This window comes from Solanum tuberosum, unplaced genomic scaffold (assembly GCF_000226075.1).
Source record: "Solanum tuberosum cultivar DM 1-3 516 R44 unplaced genomic scaffold, SolTub_3.0 scf00012, whole genome shotgun sequence".
In the NCBI taxonomy this organism is placed as follows: Eukaryota; Viridiplantae; Streptophyta; class Magnoliopsida; order Solanales; family Solanaceae; genus Solanum; species Solanum tuberosum.
In genome coordinates this window covers 933480-954424 of record NW_006238937.1, presented here as the reverse complement: position 1 = coordinate 954424, position 20945 = coordinate 933480, and the positions used below count along the sequence as shown (strand labels likewise).

The 20945-nt window shown below is 35.2% G+C and overlaps 2 protein-coding genes across 2 annotated transcripts; one reads left to right on the top strand and one right to left on the bottom strand.

The window, feature by feature from the left end:
* Positions 1-323: 323 nt before the first annotated feature.
* On the top strand, positions 324-7918 carry LOC102593294 (CLK4-associating serine/arginine rich protein). Its single transcript, XM_006339837.2, has 13 exons — positions 324-646; positions 1402-1440; positions 1532-1680; positions 1825-1900; positions 3483-3777; positions 3851-3960; positions 4068-4115; positions 4202-4411; positions 4675-4776; positions 4923-5053; positions 5274-5412; positions 7400-7567; positions 7644-7918. The coding sequence occupies exons 1-13, from the start codon at positions 450-452 to the stop codon at positions 7663-7665; spliced, it is 1686 nt and encodes a 561-aa protein (XP_006339899.1). The 5' UTR covers positions 324-449; the 3' UTR covers positions 7666-7918.
* Positions 7919-8554: 636 nt separating this feature from the next.
* LOC102592959 (phenylalanine--tRNA ligase alpha subunit, cytoplasmic-like) lies at positions 8555-18787 on the bottom strand. The gene is made up of 18 exons (XM_006339836.2): positions 18546-18787; positions 16041-16163; positions 15811-15903; positions 14789-14845; positions 14566-14621; positions 14347-14439; positions 13511-13601; positions 13344-13381; positions 13157-13195; positions 12448-12524; positions 12293-12377; positions 12117-12213; positions 11932-12028; positions 10981-11052; positions 10730-10796; positions 10528-10653; positions 9081-9135; positions 8555-8996 (listed from the first exon to the last, which is right to left on the bottom strand). Exons 1-18 carry the CDS (start codon positions 18699-18701, stop codon positions 8946-8948), a joined length of 1473 nt encoding a protein of 490 aa, XP_006339898.1. The 5' UTR covers positions 18702-18787; the 3' UTR covers positions 8555-8945.
* Positions 18788-20945: the final 2158 nt, after the last annotated feature.

The window sequence follows — 20945 nt, the reverse complement described above, 5'->3', positions numbered from 1 at the left end:
GAGACGAGCACAGAGGAAGCGAGCGAGAAAGGGAAAGTGGCGAGCAATAATTTGGAGGGAGAGAGGCGACTGACAAACGTTTATTACGAGGCGCAATTAAATCAAACAGTAGCTACTCCATTTATTTTAGATTATAAGTTTGTCATTCGGTACAATTAAAAATATATTTTAATTAATCAAAACATTAGATGCATTGAGTCATATATTATAAAAAATCAAAATTAATAGAAGGACAAATAAGCTATTCTGTCGCAGTTAACTTTTGGGTGGCCTTTTGCGTAATTTCACCGCGACAAACAAAATAAGAACGGAAAGGAGCAGGCGATAATCACCCACACATATTATAAGTTTCCTAAAATTGAGAGCGTTATTAATCGCAGGGCAAGAAAGTTAGGGTTTCGAATTCTGATTCTTCACCTGCAAATTGGGACCGAAGAAGAAAGAGAAAGATGTGGCACGAAGCTCGGAGGTCGGAGAAGAAAGTCCACGATATGATGGACGCTGCTCGTAAGAGAGCTCAAAGACGGGCCATCTATCTCGCTAAACGCCGTGGCGATCCTCAGCAATCCATTCAAGCCATCGGCTCTCGCTGTCGTATCTACCGCGACGACGCTCTTTATCAAGCCACCGAGGATCAGCAGGGCATGTATGATCTTCTTTTCATGTTTTTGTAATTCTAGGGCTTCACTCTGTTGACACTGAATTTTATTGTTAGTGGAATATTTTGAGATGCTTCAATATGGAAAGTTTCATACAATTGGAATGCAAGAACCAACCAGTACAATACAATGAAACATGGTAGATATTGATTATTCAATTATTGTATAGAAAACAGACGACATTAACTACACAAGGATGCATGTTTGCAGTGAACTGACATTTTTACTTCTTTATACTTGTTTGTTGTTTACAATTTAGGTTCTTAACTTCATGTTTTTTTAAAGAATTTGTTTGGTAAATTTCTGAATACATTTTTTTCCGCATTTCACTGGCTCATGTAATGATTTTATTGGAATCACCATCTTAGTTTCATTGCTTTCAAGAGTTGAAATGTCCAGGCCTACGGTAAAAGCAGTAGTCTAATAAATAAGGATATTAGTAGGCAAGTCATAATACCACCATCTTGTTTTCAAGCTCACATTGTTTGATATTATACTTCTATGTCTCCCCTTTCTCACTGATGAAATCAATCATCCTAAAAGTATTGTTATTGTGCTGAGGAATTTTAGTATCATGATTTCCTAAGGTTCGGTGTTTACTGATCCAAAGTCATCAGAACATTTGAAACTAGTTAAGATTTATGTGGTGATGCTTATCATTCTCTTTCTGACTTGGATAAAATTTACATTCTGACAATGGTTTCATATTTTTTTAAGTGCTTATTTCTTATATATGTATCAGGATACCTTGGAATGGGAAACAAGACATTTTGATCGACAGGTCACTTCACAACTCTTACAATGATAGAACACTGATTGTCATAGGAGATTTTGCTTTTCATATAATTGACGTTTTGACTATTGTCCTACAGATTTGATGGTCGTGCTCTTCTTGATTTTATTCGTGATGCTAGTTCCCGACATCGTCGGGTCCCAGAAAGAACAGAGGAAGAGGAAGAACTAGAAGAGTTTGTTAATTTTCAGCGTTATCGGGATTTAATTAAGCATCGGCGTAGAGGATGTCGGTACTTTTTTGTTTTTTTGACTATCCTTACATTTTGCTATTCATTATAGGATATTTCTTTCTTATTAGGCTTTTACAAAATAATTCTGTGTATTTTTTGGGGACACCATTCTCTGCCAAGTTAACACTATATATTGACAGTTAAAGATGAAGAGGGTATGCAACATGTTAATCAGGAGATGGAGGCTAAGACCACTGCACTTCTTGGCTCTGACAGGTTTCTATTTTCCGTCCTTATTTTCCACTTTAGGTCTTTTGCCATTTGTTCACTCTCCCTACTCTGCAAAGAGCCAAAGATCAATAAAATAAGAGAAGGAAGAAGAAAATGTGAGAGTTTTCTTAAGTGTAAAATATTCTTCATGACCTTGGCTCAAAGTGAAGTCTATTTAGGTCCAATTATTTGATTCAAACTTGTTGATCATTGCATTACTGATTTTTTGTAGCGTTGTGAATTTTGTTTGCTTTTAAGTTGTGTCTACAATGTAGCAACTAGTGCTTAATATTTAATTAGTTCATAATCACTCCTTTTTTTGTTCGAGTTGATAATCACTCATAACTCAAAGGTATTAAAGAACTCTTTGAAGGAAGAGTTGCACAGTTTGGCCTTTAGAAAGAGGAAAAGAATACTTGAGGGGGTGGGTCGATGGAGTGTTGCTCCATTAGGGCACCCCTGTGGTAACATGGAAAGAGAGAAATAGCAGAGTGTTTGAAGGGGTTGACAATGATTTTGTACCATTGAAGATTAGCCTCTTGTGTCTTATTTTGGTGCACCTATGAGATTCCTATTTGTGTAGAAGTTTGAGTTTCTTTTGTAGAAAACTATATCTTGATGTAGGTTCTCTACTTTTTTGTAGTATATGGGGTTTCCCCATCTTTAATAAAATTATTTAGCTTATTATTCCTATTTGTATAGAAGTTTGAGTTTCTTTTCTAGAGCGAGTTGATAATCACTCATAACTCAAAGGTATTAAAGAACTCTTTGAAGGAAGAGTTGCACAGTTTGGCCTTTAGAAAGAGGAAAAGAATACTTGAGGGGGTGGGTCGATGGAGTGTTGCTCCATTAGGGCACCCCTGTGGTAACATGGAAAGAGAGAAATAGCAGAGTGTTTGAAGGGGTTGACAATGATTTTGTACCATTGAAGATTAGCCTCTTGTGTCTTATTTTGGTGCACCTATGAGATTCCTATTTGTGTAGAAGTTTGAGTTTCTTTTGTAGAAAACTATATCTTGATGTAGGTTCTCTACTTTTTTGTAGTATATGGGGTTTCCCCATCTTTAATAAATTTGTTTAGCTTATTAAAAAATTGAAGAACTGACTTCTGCTTTGTTTGTTATTAATATTCCTAGTAAAGAAAATCACTCTATATAAAAAGTAAATAGAACATTCTTGTATTCTACAACCTAGATGTCTAATATTCATCATTTTCATGTGTAACATTTCCTTTATTATAATGTATGGTTTTTACTATCTTTCACAACTATTATTATTTTATTTTTTTCACTTTCTATCAGCTTTTGTAATGTGAAGGCAAAAATATACTTCTCTGGATGGGTATTATCATTTTTGATGCTTAATTAAATGTTCACTATAGAGATGATTAGATAGTACATAGTTGTACTGGTAATATTTAGTGTCTTGAATGGCTTCAGCTCCGAGTGTGTTGCGATTAATTAGAACTTGTTATTTGTTTGTGGGTTTTCTTGGTGGTCTATGATATAACACTTCTCAACCGGGTTTTTACATTATATAGTCTAGTTTGCTAGGCAGTTGTTGCTTTCTAAAATTCTCGGTATTGCAGACCTCAGCTTTCTCAGCCTCCAGTGTGCAAGGGGTCGTATTCACAAGTGGGTTTCTCATATGATGGAGAGGGGAAAGATGAAGCTCACTTTTCAGATGGTGAAGAAGAAGATGAAGATGACGATGATGATGAGGAAGAAGAAGATTTTAACAGTGATGATAGCAACGATGAAGTGATGGAGTCAATTGCCAAAGATTATGGTGTGAAAAGGTATGGATGGCTTGTCTACATGGACAAAAAGGCCAAGGAGGAAGAAAGGAGGCAAAGAGAAGTTATCAAGGGAGATCCTGCAATAGTAAGTTGGCTAAATGCAGACTTAATTGTTGCTAAATTTTAGGTATGCTATCAGACTAATCATGCCTTTGCAGAGGAAGCTGAGTCGCAAAGAGAGAAGAAAGGCTTCTCAACTAGAAAGGGAGAGGGAAAGAGAAGCTGCCCGTATTACCGGGAGTAGAGTTCTCCATCATGATCCCTATCGGTACTCTAGTTCTTTTGCATCTATCATACTTGGTATACTTAAAGTCAGGTTAAAATCCCAGTTGTTTGACTTGTTCGCTCACTCTGTTTTCTCTATCTCTTATGCAGTGAATCTCGACGAAGTCCGACATATGAAGCTTATTCACGTTCCAGAAGGTTTCTTATCTTTTGTATTTTATTTATGCACTTTTAAATGGCCAGTGGTTTGCCCAATGTTGGTTTAATCATTTTTCCATCTGCAGATCCAGGTCAAGGTCTCTCTCATACTCCCCTCCCCATTCAAGGCGCTACGAACGTGGAGGAAAATCTGATGATATTTACCAAGGCAAAGAGAGAACGCCGAAGATAGAGTATATTACTGAATTTGGTGGCGCAGTTGATGAGAACAAGCCTAAAGTTGAAGGATATTCTCCACCACCATCTCCTCCACCTCGAACTGATCCATTAAGCCGGTCGGAGCACTTGACCTTTAATTCTTGCAAAGCTAGATTGGACAGTCTTTTCTCTGCTGCAGCTTTTCATCCATTTGTTAGCTGAGGAACTTAATGTGGTTTAGAATATATCACCATTTACACCTGTTCGAATAACTGTCAAGGGGAAGAGGGAGCAAGTCTCCATTCCGAAGCTCATTTTCACTGAATTGACCTTACTTGATGCTGTTCAGTTTGCATGATAACATGAAACATTTCTTGTTTAAAATCTCACTTTTCTGCAGGCCATCAACTGGTCGTATTCTTGAGGCCCTCCATGTAGATCCTGCATCTGGGGTATCTATTGATAAGGATAAGAGTGGCCAAATGTTGAAAACACCAACAAGGTGCATCTTCTAACACCCTTCCACTTTCTGTTTATTTGACTGTTTGTTCTTTCCCTCCCCCACATATTTGTTTGTGCTTGTGTACGAGTCTCCTTAAAAAACAAGCCAGTTACTAATTTGTCCTCCTTTTTTTTTGGTCTTGGCAGTGCGTCCTCAGCACTATCAAAGTTAAACAAGACAACTAGTAGTTCAAGCCTCTCTAAACAGCAGGGTGAAAAGAAGGAAACACCTCAGGAGAGACTTAAGCGGATTATGAGCAAACAATTGAACAAACAAAGTAAAAATTACTTCATGTGCATCTCAGGAGTGAACTGTTTGTCTTCTATAATGTGCTGCATGCAGCAATATAACAAGAATGAGGACTTCACGTCTATTCATTTTTTTTTGATGAAAAGATATCATGTCTCTTCTTTTTGTATGATTATGTGGGTCATATTGTTGCATGCATGTTTGCATACATTGGGTTGTTCATTTTACCTAACTGATGTCTTTTGCAGTCAAGAAAGATACAGCTATTGAAACTGCCAAGAAAAGAGAACAAGAGAAACAGAGGCTTGAAAAGCTGGCAGAGACAAGCCTAGTAAGCCGGTATCGTCGCCGAAGCCGTAGTAGAAGTTACAGCCGTTCCCCTCGAAGGTACTAATACTCAGCCTTTTTGTTATACTGTTTTTGATGTGTAGGAGAGTTGAATTTGTCAGAAGTAAACATTGTCCGCCGGAGTTGATGATCTAATTTCCTTACCTTTTCTCCTTGTTTCTAATGAAAGGGATTTCTGAATTTCTTGATTAGAAATTGACTGATGCCTGTCTACAAGATGCATGCTAGTGAACTAGAGGCCGTTGTTCCTGTCTAGAAAGTTTGTTCGCCTATTCACGTAGGGAACTTTTGTAATTTTCTTTCCCGCTAATCTATTGTAGTTTCGGTGGTTTGGTGTGGGATTAATAAAGAGTAGATGAAATAAAATGGGTTGAGCTCATATTGACTTTTCAAATAATTCGGTACTAAGGGTTAACTTAAAACAAGATTAAACTACCATCAAACCAAAGCTATCTTCAGTTGTTGGTTCACTTCTGTTCCTTGCAGCAAGCATGCATGCACAGCTCCTTTCAGCCTTTAGTCTTCATCTGCATCTCCATCTCTCATCAGTTTTGCTTTTGGTGAAACTTTTTTCAAAGAGTTCTGAAATCAAAGCTGCTCTTGATCCCTCAATATCAGAGATTTGAGAGCCCTAACCTACTTAACAGAAGACCAATCCAGAACAAACTGTGCCTCAAGTTTGTTCTCCATGGATTTTGTGATATTGAGGATGTGTTTTCCGTCTGTTGGGAACATGTAGCCTTTAATAGAGCTGGCTTAGAATTGGACGAGGAGTGATGCCATTTAAAAATTGGTCCAGTTATGTGAGTCTATTTTTTTTTTTTCTTTTTTCCTTTTCTTTTGGGTGGTGGGGTTGTAGTCGAAGTAATGGACTGAAAAGGGAGTAGGCATTTGTTTGTTTTTCTTTTAAAATGCATTTGTTGTTGTCTGATGGAGAAGTCACATTTGAGCTCATAACAAACTCGAAAAAAATGACAAGTAGAGAGTTGATTTTATTTGAGGCTGCTTAAATTGAGGAATTCCTATAGTGCAGACGGAGAAAAATACTGCTTAAGTTATGGAATTCCTTTAGTTCAGACGGAGAAAAATAACTCCCTTGTTTCATTTGTTGGTGGACTCCTAGATGTAGTGTGAATAGGCCACTAATTTCCATATTCTTTTAGAACAAAATTAATGGTTTTAAAAATTACATTAATGTTCTGGAAAATGACATTCTATAATTAGTAGTAGTACTACAAATGTTTGAAAAACTTGTACCGGTGCAGTTGGGTGTATCAGTTGAGATTCTTTTCTAATCAAGAAATTTTTTATCGATCCTAATAACTTAATGTTATGTATAGTGGGATAGAGGAAATGTCAAGGAAGTGCGAGAGAACATTATTGCTTATGCTTGCATTCTTGGGGGAATGCAGATCAAAGTATGTGGTTAGATAGTTGTAGAGTGTTTGCTGCATTGTTCTGCAGTTTCTGTTGATACATGGGCATGGATGTAGTTTTCTGTTTATGATTCAAGTTGGACGAGTTGAGTTATGACCCGTTGCTACTCTATACTGAACTAGCCCACTTTGGCCCAAGCAAAAATATGGACGTTTCAGGTAAGATCAGTTCAATTACTCAACCCGTTTAACCTTCCCATTTGGCACCCTAGTCAGAAGACTTCTTGAATCCTTCAGCAGCGTTTGGTTCCTCTTCTGAAGCAGCCATATTAACACTTGAGGATATTTGCTAGTCTCCTATAACTCAGTTTCTGGCACCTAAGAAGCTTCTAACATTGCCAACTAACAGAAAACGTCTTTAGAAGAAAAAATTGAAGTTCCGCTGTTACCTTGCCTCTGTTAGGCAAGAGTTCATCTTATGCTCCCCTACTAACCATTATCTGTTATGTACTAATCTTTTTCTTTCTCAGGTTATATCGTGAATAGTTCTGCACTCAAATTGAACAAGTGTATATTCTTCTCCTCGGTTTTTGTAAAGAAAAAGTTGGTTGACTTTCTAATCATATTTCTCTTCTGTAAAATGGATGAAGGCATCGACGTAGCCGGAGTCCCAGCAGAGAAAGGAGTTCTCGTAGATATCGCTCACGTTCAAGGTCTGGCTCACAGTCGCGCACTCGCTCTTGCTCACATTCGCCTTCGCATTCTCACTCTAGTTCACGCTCTCTTTCCCGTTCCATTTCCCGGTCTCGTTCACCTCGGTGAGTTCCGATCGTGTGTTTTGCCTTTTGGTTTTGATGTGCTAGATTGACTTACATGAGCTGACTGATATTGCAGTAGGAGACGATCAAGATACTGATACTTCAAGCATGACTGGATGCGTAAACCCGCTCAAGGTGAATGAGTGTTAGCTGTGGGCGGTATATATTACTGATGTATTGTTGTACTGGTAAACTTACAGCTGAAGCTGAATTTGGGTTGATGGTGTGAACTTTTATTCCTGTGTTGTGTTTATTGTTTTTGGTTGCTTTTTGAACTTCCTGAAGAGTATTTAGCGTGACAATTATATATTATTTCAGCTCCTTTTAGTAGGATGATGTATCACTCCAGAACTTGTGCCCAATGTCCATAACCCATGAATACTCCATCCGTTCGTGTTCACTTGGAAGCAAACCAGTTTGGGCGAGTGTGTACATACTCAAGCATCTTAAATATATCCTAATCTGGTAGCAGGTGATACAAGTGGGCCATTAACTTAAATTATTGCGTCAAAGCAAACTAACTTTTCCTCTTTCATAAGCGTTACAAGTCTGAATTAGTTTGTCTTGTAAGAGATCTTTATTTAAAACATAAGAGGATTAAAAAATTACGTATGAGATCTTTACCAGTTTATTTTCTTCTATTCTGTGAGTGAATGGTTTTAATCCATTTCCTCCTAGTAACAAGTTCTCTAGACATGAACGAACGTCACTCAGATATAAGTCCTAGAAAGTTACCAAACTTTGTTTTATTTTTCAAAGGTTATTTAACAATTAGTGTTTTACCTTGAAAGTAATCAAATTAATTTAAAATAATGAAGTAACTTAGAAGTAATGAGACAATAATGAAGATTCCAATGTCTCTTAATAAAAAATATATGAAAAGTTATAGTTGCAAATTATATCTTCATATTATAAATTTCAAGAAGTCGACATTGTCTAGACAGGAACAAATGGGTTTATTATCCCAATTCATTATGATGCAGAGAATTCTAAGAGAACTTGAATGCATTTAAAATAGAAGTCTTTGGGAAATATATATTTGACTCATTAGAGACTAGAGTATAGTCATTGATTCAAGAAGGGAGCAACTCCTCCTATCAACCTGTCCTTAGATACCCAAAACAAGTATTGAAGGGACTATATGAGCACAAATCTAGTTATAACATAAAAAAAAACTTGAATACAGCGCCCACCCATCTGATATTTAATCCTCACATTTGTATCAACAAAAAACATCTACGATCAATACCAGCAAGAATCCTCCCATTGTAAAGAAATGATCTCAACGTCATTGCCCAGCCGAAAAATCTTATCTCAACCATAAAGAGTGTCCAACACATGCGGTAGAATGGAACCACAAGTCAAGAATGCTGTATTACTAAAGTCCAAGCCGGCATATTGGATTTCTTTTGATGAGACCTAGATCCACCTGCAAAAAGAAAAAAGAACAAGGTCAAACATTGACATCGCTGAGAAACTGTACCACAGTTAATTAATGAAGTGCCAATTATACCTTGGGACCAAAAAGATCTCTGATGTTGTCAATTCCGTAGAGAATCATGGTGGGCCTGGTGCACGAAGACAAGCAAAATAAGCTTCAACGAAACATGTGAATATAATTTCATTACATGAAATGCCCAATATAGATTTTACACCACACCCCAGGTATTTCGAATTACAGATTCATGATACATTCTTGTCAACAGATTAACCCACAGTGCAATCTAAACCAATAAAGAGATCATATCTACCCTCTGCTCCCCTCCCTTGTGATAATTCAACCACAATCAGCTACTCAGGTCACATTAACTACCAACCCATAGTCCCTTCTCTCTCTCCCTCCCCACCCCCTTAATCCTCTCTTCTTTTTTTTTGAAACTGTTAACTTTGTATTCCTCGGCATTAAGGGCTATGCTGGCCACCTCCAAAAGTGTTAGTTACATAAAACAACAACAAAAAAATAAAACAGGACTACTTACAAAGCTCCTATGAAATACACTAGTTGAATTTCTGCTTCTATGTTCATTTCTTTACACCAAAAACCTAAAGTGGTAATTACTTTCCACTTAATCTTCTCTATAATGCATTCTTTCCCTACAAAAAATCTCTGATTTCTCTCCTTCCAAATGATCCACCAGATACAAGCATGTACTGTTCTCCACCACCTCCTCTGGCTCTTACTACCCCCTTCTGACCCAACAACTTAGTAGGTTTGCTGTATGTTCTGGCATAATCCCATTTAGGCTAGCTAAATTGGTGAATAGAGCCCATACTTGTGTTGTTACTCTGCAGTGGAGGAACAGGTGATTGTTGGTTTCTATAGCCTCTTTACAAAGATAACATCTTGAGGCAATAATTCTTCCCTTCTTTTGAAGTTTATCATGTGTCAGGCACCCTAATCTTCTTTTCTATCTTGATCTTGGTCACATTTCAAAGTCCTGCAAATAACTACAGCTACACTAAGCCAGAAGACTTACAATCTCTGTCAACTAGCAAGAATTGCAATAATCAGTTCAGCAACTATTGCAAGCATTGCATGAGAGAGAACCCAAGTCGTTGAGGATTTCAACTTTTCAGCAGTTAACAATTTTGAGTGACACCAAAAACAAACTGATACCTTTTACTACTCTTGGGACCTACTTCTGTTATGCCCACAAATCTCTCCAACTTGCTACTAAAAAAGCATGCAAATGATCCAGGGTTCAAACCTTGAGCGTTTAATTATCCCATGTTTGCACAAGATAGATGCTTCACAGGTACACATTAAACTTTGAGAGAAGAAAATAATGCACACTAGTGTGGCTTTACTATGGTTATCAGTTCTCCTTACAGGTTTATTAACTAATAAGGTCAAACATGCGAACAACTCCCAGTTATATCAATACCGCCCAGCAACATAGGTACATGAAGTTAATTTTGATTTATAAATAAGAACATCTTGCTGCTAACAGATCGTATACCTCTCAAGGGAAAGGCCCCAGGCAATAACCCGAACATCTTCTGGCAGACCCATAGGAAGAAGCATTTCAGGCCTAAACATACCAGAATTTCCAACTTCCACCCATTTCTTAAAGCCTTCATGGTAGCTGACAAAACGAAAAGGATATGAAATTAATGCCGAGTTGAACAATTGTGCATTCACGTCAAAGATACTACTACAACCTGAAAATTTCCATGCTGGGCTCAGTATAAGGATTATAAGCAGGTTTGAACCGAAGCTTGGACATTCCTGTAATTAGAAAAAGAAAAGTAAACCACTAATTAGCCCTCTCAAAATTAAGAGCTCGTGTAAATGAGTTGGACGTGATATCAATGCAAGCTTTATCTTTTCTATGAGACCAAGACTTGAGCAGACATTGATGTACTAAAAATAGAACATAAGCAAGAATACAAGCACAGTGTTAGTTGGTCACCTAGACGAGAAAAGAAGTCATGAAGAACACCAATTAGGTCACCAAGAGTAAGTCCACGATCACATATTAAACCTGGAATAAGAAACCATGACAATATGTTCATGAAACTGTTAACAGAATTAAAATGCAAAGAAAGAATAAGATTTACCTACACTACTACCTAACACAGAGTTTAACACAAGTAGTACCTATCACCTAAGAGCTATGAAACGAATAGAATCTAAAGCCACATATTGGCGTTGTAATCACCTACAGTACAGAATAAATAGTATAGAGAAGTCTTTTGAGTTAAAGGAAAGTGTGTAACATTTGGTTTACGGCATAAAACTCTGAATTGCTAATAAAAGCTTTGTATAACAAACACAACATTTGGTTTTCAGTATAGAACTAGTGGATAACTAATACAGTGTTTAGTCTGTATCGAACTATACTTTGCTAACACCACTCATGCGAAAATTTATGCATGAAAAAATGGAATAAGCATATCTAAAGACCCCTTAAAGTAGACAATCTCTACAAAACAATCCACGTAATTATTATTCACCATATAACAATTTTTGCATTATTATTCATGTAACGATCCTTGTATAATTAGTATGTGAACCAAACTGCACCCTAATTGTCATATGTCAAGAGGGGTATTGGCTCTTTGATAATGTGCTGTCATAGTAAGCAACAGAAATACTCTCAGTGTTCCCTACTTTTCCAACCTAATACCGAAACCAAGCCAATGTTCATAAAGTATCTAAAGCACAGCTCATTATAATTCTACTATGAGGAATTCAACCAGTAGTTGGGACTTGGGATGATAAATCAGTTTTGCTGGCACTTCAAGGACCAGTGTCTCTCTGAGCTAAAGGTTTGGTAAAATAGAAGAACAACAGAAGAAAAATATATATCAAGGAACAGGAAAACATGAATGACACGAAATTTGTATAACTAAATAGCAACCTTCTATCTGATGAAATTCAGCAAGATGTGTCCGATCAACTGCTTCATTTCTGAAAACACGATCAATAGAATAGTATTTCTTGGGGGCGAATGGCTTCTGCAATAATGTATAGCACAGATTTAAAATGCACGAAGTAAAATCAATATATGAAACTATGATTCTGGATATGGTGAACCATTTAGACCTGAGCTAATGCATACAACATTCTTGACGAAACAGCAGTAGTGTGTGTCCGCAAAAGATTCTTGTTCGCTTCCTCTCTTTTCCAATCATACCCATATCTAAGCAAGAAGAACTGTTAAATACTGAGTATAGAAATATCAAAACTTTGACAGGTGTGAGTGACATTGAATACCATACCCCCTAGATTGGTAACCACCAGATTCATGAATTTCTTTTACCCGCTCAACATAATCTTCTGGCAGCATCTTTGTAGAGGAAGGCACTATAATTCAAACAAACAATTCATTAGAAGAAACTCAGATGAGGCAGATAAAATATAAAGTCAAACTAACCTTTCAAAAAGAAAGTATCATGTGAATCACGGGCAGGGTGCTGTTGGGGCTGGAAAAGTGCATCGAAGTTCCAAAAACTGCAAATTATAACCAGCCACATTGAAATATACTTCTTTGACAAGAATTAAAACAAATACTAATCCTAACAATTGTTACAAAGAGAACATGACAGTGCACAAATCACCATTAGCTATACACCAGAGAGGACTTCTAAATGGATTGCATTGTGAAATGTATGGTTTGCCATCTGTTTGAGCTGAAAGCTCATGAATATTGAATAGTTATATTTTACCATCCATCTTCAATAAATTTGATTGTTTACCATCAGAAGCTCATGAATGTTCAACATGAAAAAATAATATTTAGTAAATTGGTTTACAGAAGAGGTACTTTGAAACTGTTACTAGGAAGTAGGAACTTTAGCAAGTAAAATGACAACAGCCAAAACATGTATCTCCAATGGAGGATAAAGTAGGATTTGATTCAAGATATTTACATATCAACCTCTTAACTAAAAGCCATGCAAAGAAAATGTCCCCTCCAATTATTCAGATAAAAGTAAAAAGACAAGGAGATGCACCATTTTCCTAGTTCAGTTATTTCATATAGCCTAACAACTTTTTACTTTGGGAAGATGTTCCATCAATTATGAAGGGCTCACTTGTATTTATGACTGGGGAAAAGACTAACAAAATAAATAAAAACTTACCTGCTTTCGACATAATTATTTGTTGGCATCTCCTCAAACCTGCACAATTCAAATGAAATTTTGCGCTTACAGTCCACTACAGAGAATTTCCAAATAAATAACTAACTATATATAGACACATTCATCTACACACATGCATTTATACAGCCTCCATATATAGACATGAGAAAAGGTCATTTAGTCATACCCCATATTAAGAAAAATCGTTTGTACCTGCCGCCTAACCTGCAACAAGATGGTAAGATTTAATCAACACGTGAGGGAAGGCAATTTGGCCTCAGTTAGCTAACAGAAAAAAAAATCAATTTAAGGCCACAACAACAATCAATAATGAAAAAGGGAACCAAAACATGCCTTGAGCAATGGATGAAGATGGCCTCCTTCAACTGGCTGACCTTTAGCACTGAAGTTGTACTCTTTAAATTCCAATTCCTTCCAGTCACCCCTTCAAAAGAACAAGCAACATATGTTGATTAGAAAATAAACTAAATGCTTCGTCCATCATGGAATTAGTGGATCCCTACAGATTAATTATTCAAACACGTGAATTTGTATGAAATAAATATTGAATACTCCGAAACCATCTGAAAACTGCATATTGCAACTTCTCCCATTTACCCGACCCATGAATTTGTTTTTTTTTTTTTTAACATAAAAATAGCAAGTGCTGACCACTTTTTTGACTAGTAATTGAAAAATAGACCACATCTGAAAACTGGTAGAAATGTGGAAGTAAAATACTCTAAAAACTAAAAAAGCTCGAGCACATTCTCTTGGAGTTTGAAAATCCTACATGTGAAACTCCGGGACAGTCAAAACTCTGAAGCATAAGTGCTAGAGTTCGAATCTGAAGAAAAAGCTAAAAAAGTACACTTTCCTGGAGATCCACACGTAGGGACTTCTCAAAAACAATGTCAAACTCCATCAATTTTTGGCGTTTGATTAAATTATAGAGCATTTACCAACTCTTCAATTTATAGTTCAAAACCGAGGACTGAAAAATATGCTCAAACTGCCTTGGCAATTGATACAAATTCCCTATTCAGGCATTATCATAAAGCTGACTGTCACGTTCCAAAATACTAGTTTTTCCAATAATTTAACCCGAGCTGTGCGCATAACTGAACGACTTCGCTATCTTTTTATGAGGAACTAACAGTTTTTTCTTTCCAAATGAGTCAGAAAGTTACCTCTGTAAATTTTCCCGAGTGAGATCAGTCGCTGGTCTTTTCCTTTTTGGGGCATATTCGGGACCTTTTCTTACGGAATTTCCTTTCCAAACCCTAGAAAGAGCAGCAGTGAGAAACATATTTAAGAACCAGCATTTGAACACGTATTAGGATAATTGTAAGATTACATCTTGTAAACGTCAAGTGCTGGAGAAAGGATATTAAAGGATAGATAATTACTGCTGAATTATTAGTTTTCTTCGCTTTAGAGCATCAATATCCTCCTGATTGACAGCCTGCAAAGAAATGCTTTGTTACAGTCAAATTGATTAATATAATAGTCAACTAGCTACAAAACCATAACTAATTTCCTGTGTGGAAGGAGAGCTATTAGTAAAGATGAAAGGTGAGCAAAAAGTGAAGGGTTGGGGAATAAGATAACCACTGGCTACAAACTATATACCTCATCATTTTGTATCCGCAACAGCAAATTTTTAACTATGTCATCAGCATGTTGGACCTACATGAAGTCAACAAATAGACTAAAAGATAGCCCTGTAAGAAGTATTAAAATAAGCACATGTTGATGTCACCTTCCCTTGCTGCCTCTACATTATAGTTCTCAAAAACCTCATTCAACATATATGGATAAGGAAAGGAAACAGTAAAACAAAAGAAGGCCCCGTGCTATAAACTGAAGAAGATGGCAAACAATAAGCAACAACAAAACATAGAAGGAGCAACAGAAAAATCCTGGAAACACCACAAGGGAAGTCGAGGGACAATTACTGTTTAATAATGTTGAATATAGGCTAGAAATGACACATTATTATTGCTAAAGAACTGGTACTAAGCAAGTAATAAAGGCCTTTTCAGACCTTCATAGTCATTGTGATTTGTGAGGCATGAGGGTCACGAAAAAGACCTTTCAGCGAAAGGGTCGCTACTCATAGATTTCCACATCTTTTGCTCTCAAAAGTATTGGAGACACTTGGGTCCTAATCTTCATGATGATTGTATAGATATATTTTTGCACTTACAAGCTCAACTAGAAGGGATAGGAGAAGAAAGTCGATTGTGATAGTGTTAAAAACTTAAGTAGAGTGAGGTTGAAAACAAAATTAAAGTTGCAAAGACAGGAATACTACTACTACCTATCAAAATGAATTACGCGGGACGAGTTTGGTGATTGAGAGGCAGAGATAAGCAACTCCAAATGAGAGACGATCAAGCAACAAAGAAGCAAGCTTAACAAGGGAATAATCTTTTTTTTGAAATGAAAACAGGGAATAATCTTTTGGTACCAGAGGTTATAAAATTTTGTTTTAGGCAAGGATTGGGAGAAGGTGCAGTTTTTCATCAATTAAAAAACTGTGGTCATAACAAAGAATGATATATTAGACATACAGAGGAGAATGAACAAAAGTACACTGCCGATAAAATAAAAGGAACAAAATTATACTCTTAGGCAACTGCCTACTGTACCTTCCTTGAGACATGTGTCTTTGCCATCTCCACCCACTTGTTCTTTATAGCTTGCTGGCAACCAATTTTATAAACTGCAGGATCCAATTTTTTCTGCATCCAGATAGGCGATTAGTCAAAAGAGAGCTCACAAATTAAAGAATTTTGTAATGTTTGATGTAAAAGCAATCTGAAATAGCGCATGAAAAAAAAAACTTAGTAAAAACACTAAAAACCAAAAACGCTGCTACCTGCAACTCTTCCCGCGCAATTCCCTCCGGTGGTACTGTTGAGAAAAGCTGAAATTCTGGAGAACCTACAGCAGCATAAGTTTTCCCCTCTTCAGTAAGCACCCATCTCTCTCTCCTAATGTCCTGCACAATTCAACAAATTCAAATATTGTTTCACATTTGTTCAAGCTAGTTCCCAATAATTTGTACAGATGTTTTTATATAAAAATACAGAAATAATTTTTTATCGAAATCAGTACCAGTATGGTACTGCGTAGAGTAAAAGCTAGCTGAAAATTACAGTTTCTCCACTACATCCTCATGTCTTCCATAAAACCTTGAACACAAATCATATTTCTACCTTATAAAACCTATCCTAAAAGAATAAATTATGTAAAGCCTATGCTTTACAAAAGAAATATGATCTATCTTTCCCTCAGAGAACATATTTTGTTTCTCTCCAGCCATGCAGTCCACATAATACGTAATGGGGTGTGATCTACCAAAACATCATCAATCAAGTTCTCTGACTCTGCGGGAAAATCCGCAAGCGTCTTATCTATTCATTCATTCCCCCATTGCAATCAAGTGTTGCAAGAGTTTTAGGCTAAAATCATCCCTCAAGTATAACCCAATCTTAGAGTACATCCTTATAGTTTTATAATTGTGAACAAAAAACATCCTTCAACTATCCCAAAACATGCCTAAACATCCTTTGTGATAACTACTGTTAAACAACTAACAGAAATAAATACATGTGCTAAGCACATGACTCCCCCCAAATCTCCATATGCTATAGATTGATTTCTTCATCTTCATAAACAATAGCACACATCATAGTTCGGACTTTCTTTCATGCTTTTGTGCAGAAAAATAATCTGCTCCAATTGTCCCACTTTCAGTCTATCCTTCAGCAATGTGTCCCTAACCGAGTGTTGGAATTAACTGCTCATATAACTGATCATTACACTCATGTTTTCGGAAGAAGCTAATAGCACTCGATAATTTAAAAGATGCGCAGTGGTTGGAAATTCTTGAGACCTCTTGAGACGCAATTTGGAGAAGAAATTAGCAATGAAGATGCATTTATATGAGACAATAAGGCTCGTGTTAATAAGAAATACACCAAGCATGTTGGCCTAAAGAGAGATTTTTGCTTAGTTGTGCGAGGTGCCGCTAGAAACATGATTTCTCAACAGTCGATAAGGTGCTTATAATTAAAAGTGTCATCCATAGAGACTTCAATGCAATGATAAAGAAAATTCAGAATTTCTGTTTCTAGGTATCGTATTATGCAGAGGTACCAAAGGAACGGGATGAAATCAATAGAATTAACACTTCTCATGTGCGACATTGTTGACATTTACAATTTCACTATTAATCCTAGTTACATAGAAATGACTCCATACTTTTCTACACCAAGTAAATGGCACAACCCACTTCCAGGGAGGGCATATTACCAACTCTTCGAATGCCTGTCATACAAATTCATTCTCTTATGCGAGCAAAGAGGAAGCGAGACTAGCCTAATGTGCCTAGTTGAGAAATGATAAACAACGTCCATAGAACTACATTGCGTCTGAAAAAGAAGTAAGCCTACAAGAGGGAGGATTGGTCTCACTTTGAAAAGAGAGAAGATGAGAATTTGAAATTGTAGTAAAAGTAGTTGTTTTATGTTGTATTAGTCTCACTATGAATTTTTCGTATTAAATGTATCTTGTACGTTAGCGAAGCGCAATGAAAGTACTCTGAGTTGCCTAAAAACATTTATTTTTTCTTCTTTTTTCCACCTTGAGCATTTTAACACTTAAAACCAGCAAAAAAAACTAATATTTCATCTGAAAAATAGGACCAAAACTTGCACAAAAAGCGCACACACAAGAAAACATCAAGGCAGCTAAAAAAATGGAAAAAAACTGATAAAACGATTTAAAACTGGTAAATCAGTACAAAAACAGCAAAAAAAAAATCAGCAAAATAGTACCAAACTAGCAAAAAACAACAACACAATAGAAAAAACAACAGAAAAATTGATAAACCAGTATATAAACCACGAGAAAATCAGCAAAACAGCACCAAACTAGAATGAAACAGCAAAAACAAACAGCAGTACAATAGAAAAATTGGTAAACCGCTAGTAAACAACAAACTTTTGGCAAAACATAAGAAAAACAACAATAGAAATATCAATAAAAATATCGTACAATATATGGGGATTTGGGGGAAGTCATTTATTTCTGTTTATTTTTTAACAGTATGTTTATGAAAGTTTTGGGATAGTTGAAGGATGTTTTTTTGTTCACAATTATACTATAAGAGGATGTACTCTAAGTTTAGGCTATACTTGACGGATGATTTTAGCCTAAAATTCACTTCTCAAGATAACACATCTACGGCATAGAGAAAAACCTCAAATTTGAAGTTTATCATGAGTCAAACAAGCATCCCTAGCTGCACCTAACCAAAAGAGGCAAATCGGACGGAATAGAAATGAAAGTTCAACTAGTAGAAAGACGAACAAAGTACCTGAGCATCCACAAATCGAAATCCATGGAGTCTGCGTATGACATTGACGATCTCGTCATGGCCAAAACCAAAATCTTGAGCAAATTTCGCAGAATTTGAAATCTCATCGTTGTCTTTGAGATATGCCAATATAGCGTCTTCCGCTTCGTCCGCCATACTCTCACTCTTCTGTTAGGGAGAAACAACTGAACGGCGATTTTGCTTTGAAAACTTTGAGGGATGGGTTATGTTATACTCTCAGTTATGATGGCTAAATTATACGTACCAGAATAGTTAGGCTGAGATTAGGTAGGTTAAGATTAGTTTTTGTTGCTAGTTTAGTTTGTCATACTTAAACTTATATTCATTACATAATTTTTAAGAAAAAATTCTTTGCTTCCAAAATTATTTCACCTTATTTAGTTTATTTTATATTTTTTTTTTGCTTAAAATTAAACTTTCATCTTATTTAACTTAAATACTTTTGTGTGTGTAGTTTCATGATTGCGTCATGCATTTCTTAAATTAAACTTTCATCTTTTTTAACTTAAAAATAAAATTTCCATCTTATTTAGCTTTAAAAAAATCCATCTTATTTAGCTTTAAAATAAAATTTTCATCTTATTTAGCTTAAAAATAAAGCTTTCATTTTAAGTTTATTAATTAAAGTAAAAGAAATTTTATTATTAAAATCATCAACATTTTAATTGATATATAAATATAATATTTAAGTGAGTAATGAACTATTTAATTAAAAATATGTAATTTAGTAGTTGGGTGGATATTTTAAGAGAAATCAAAATATAAATAAACATGAGATTTAGGCAAATAAATTTAACTTATAATATATTCATAAATAAAAATTTTATTTATAAAATGTATTTTCTTTAATAGAAAAATACATTATCATAAAAACCACGAATAATTAAGGTTGTGAATGTTATTATAAATGTTGCTAACAATTATGTTAATATACATGAATATAAAAGTGGTGCATAAAATAGAGTTTAAGGGAATATCTTTGTTATTTTACGTACTCTATTCCAGGATAAGTTATCCTGAAATTACTATTCCACCCCAGTGGTCAGTGAGGGATAACTTATCTCAAGATTAATTGATAATCCTTGAATAAGTTATCCTTAGATAAGTTATCATAGCATTTGCAACCAAACAATGGATAAAAAACCACTCAAAAATTATCCTAGAATTAACTCCAAAGAACCCCTAACACTATGTTTGGATCGTTGTTACCCATTGTATTGTATTGTATTGTTACCATACATACGATGTTTGTTTTGATTGTTACTTAAAATGTATTGTATTGTTAAATTTCGTTGTTACGTAACAATGAAAAACCCCATTTTATGAAACAACCGATTTGGTGTGTTTACATTGTTACTTGATTTCTTTTTCTAATCATATCCTTACTTAATATTTCATAATAGTATTTTACCCCTTACCCTATATTATTTAATCCCAGTCAAATCTCCTACCCAACAACTACAATGATGTTTTGTTCCTACTAGGTTTGATCATCGTTCTTCCTCTTTCTTTTTCTTTTTTTAAGCATACGTTCTTCCCTTTTTTCTATACTTTTGTCTCTTTCAACATATTGTTTTATATGTTTATTTTTGCAGATTTTTACATTACACAAATACAAAAGTTACAGGTACTTAATTTTTGTTCATAATCTTTTTTTACGTTGATTATTATTGTGTCGTGCTTTTCCCAAACTCATTATCTGTCACAACCAATCTTTTCAACTACTTTTTAGGCTACACCACAATGGTTTAAGTTGATAGTTTTTATTGTTTGCATAATAAATATAAATTTAATTATTATCTTGTTTTGTTTTTTGCAGAGAACATGCATGATTATCTTAAATTGGAATCTCATATAAACTCAAAGGCTTATATATTTATTTGTCAAGATGCAAATATGTGTCGCACATTGATGGAATGTCCACAGAAAGAACGCAAGTCTCTTTTATTGACCATGATGCTAGCACGTGATTAAGTTTAGATTAATTTATTGAATTTCAAGTATTTTTTATTTTATAAACATATGACTATTTTAGTTTTGACAATTATTTTACTATGCATTTTAAGCTACAAATTATTTGAATTATTTGTTTTGTTATGAAGATTTATAGCATATATTATCGATATTATTATCAGTATAATCTAAGTTATGAATCAAGTGATATACATAGTTATACATCTACATTGTTGTAAGTTGATATGGATAATCGATTTAACAATTTGTGAACGAACTAAAATTTATAGTTACAATTGGTGAACGAATAAATAGATTAATTAGTTAATTTGTACAAAGCAATATCTTCTCACATTTTCATCATTTTTCAAAATTTCTTAATTAATGCGGTACGTGATAATTTTTAGAATTGAATATAAATTTTTT

What these genes read in the sequence shown, in the direction of transcription:
- LOC102593294 (XM_006339837.2), top strand. Translation starts at nt 450, where the DNA reads ATGTGGCACGAAGCTCGGAGGTCGGAGAAGAAAGTCCACGATATGATG. An exon ending in ATGTTGAAAACACCAACAAG is followed by an intron (nt 4,777 to 4,922) that starts GTGCATCTTCTA and finishes TGGTCTTGGCAG; the next exon opens with TGCGTCCTCAGCACTATCAA. An exon ending in TACAGCCGTTCCCCTCGAAG is followed by an intron (nt 5,413 to 7,399) that starts GTACTAATACTC and finishes AAATGGATGAAG; the next exon opens with GCATCGACGTAGCCGGAGTC.
- LOC102592959 (XM_006339836.2), bottom strand. Translation starts at nt 18,701, where the DNA reads ATGGCGGACGAAGCGGAAGACGCTATATTGGCATATCTCAAAGACAAC. An exon ending in AGAAAACTAATAATTCAGCA is followed by an intron (nt 14,440 to 14,565) that starts GTAATTATCTAT and finishes TGCTCTTTCTAG; the next exon opens with GGTTTGGAAAGGAAATTCCG. An exon ending in CCCAGCATGGAAATTTTCAG is followed by an intron (nt 10,654 to 10,729) that starts GTTGTAGTAGTA and finishes TCGTTTTGTCAG; the next exon opens with CTACCATGAAGGCTTTAAGA.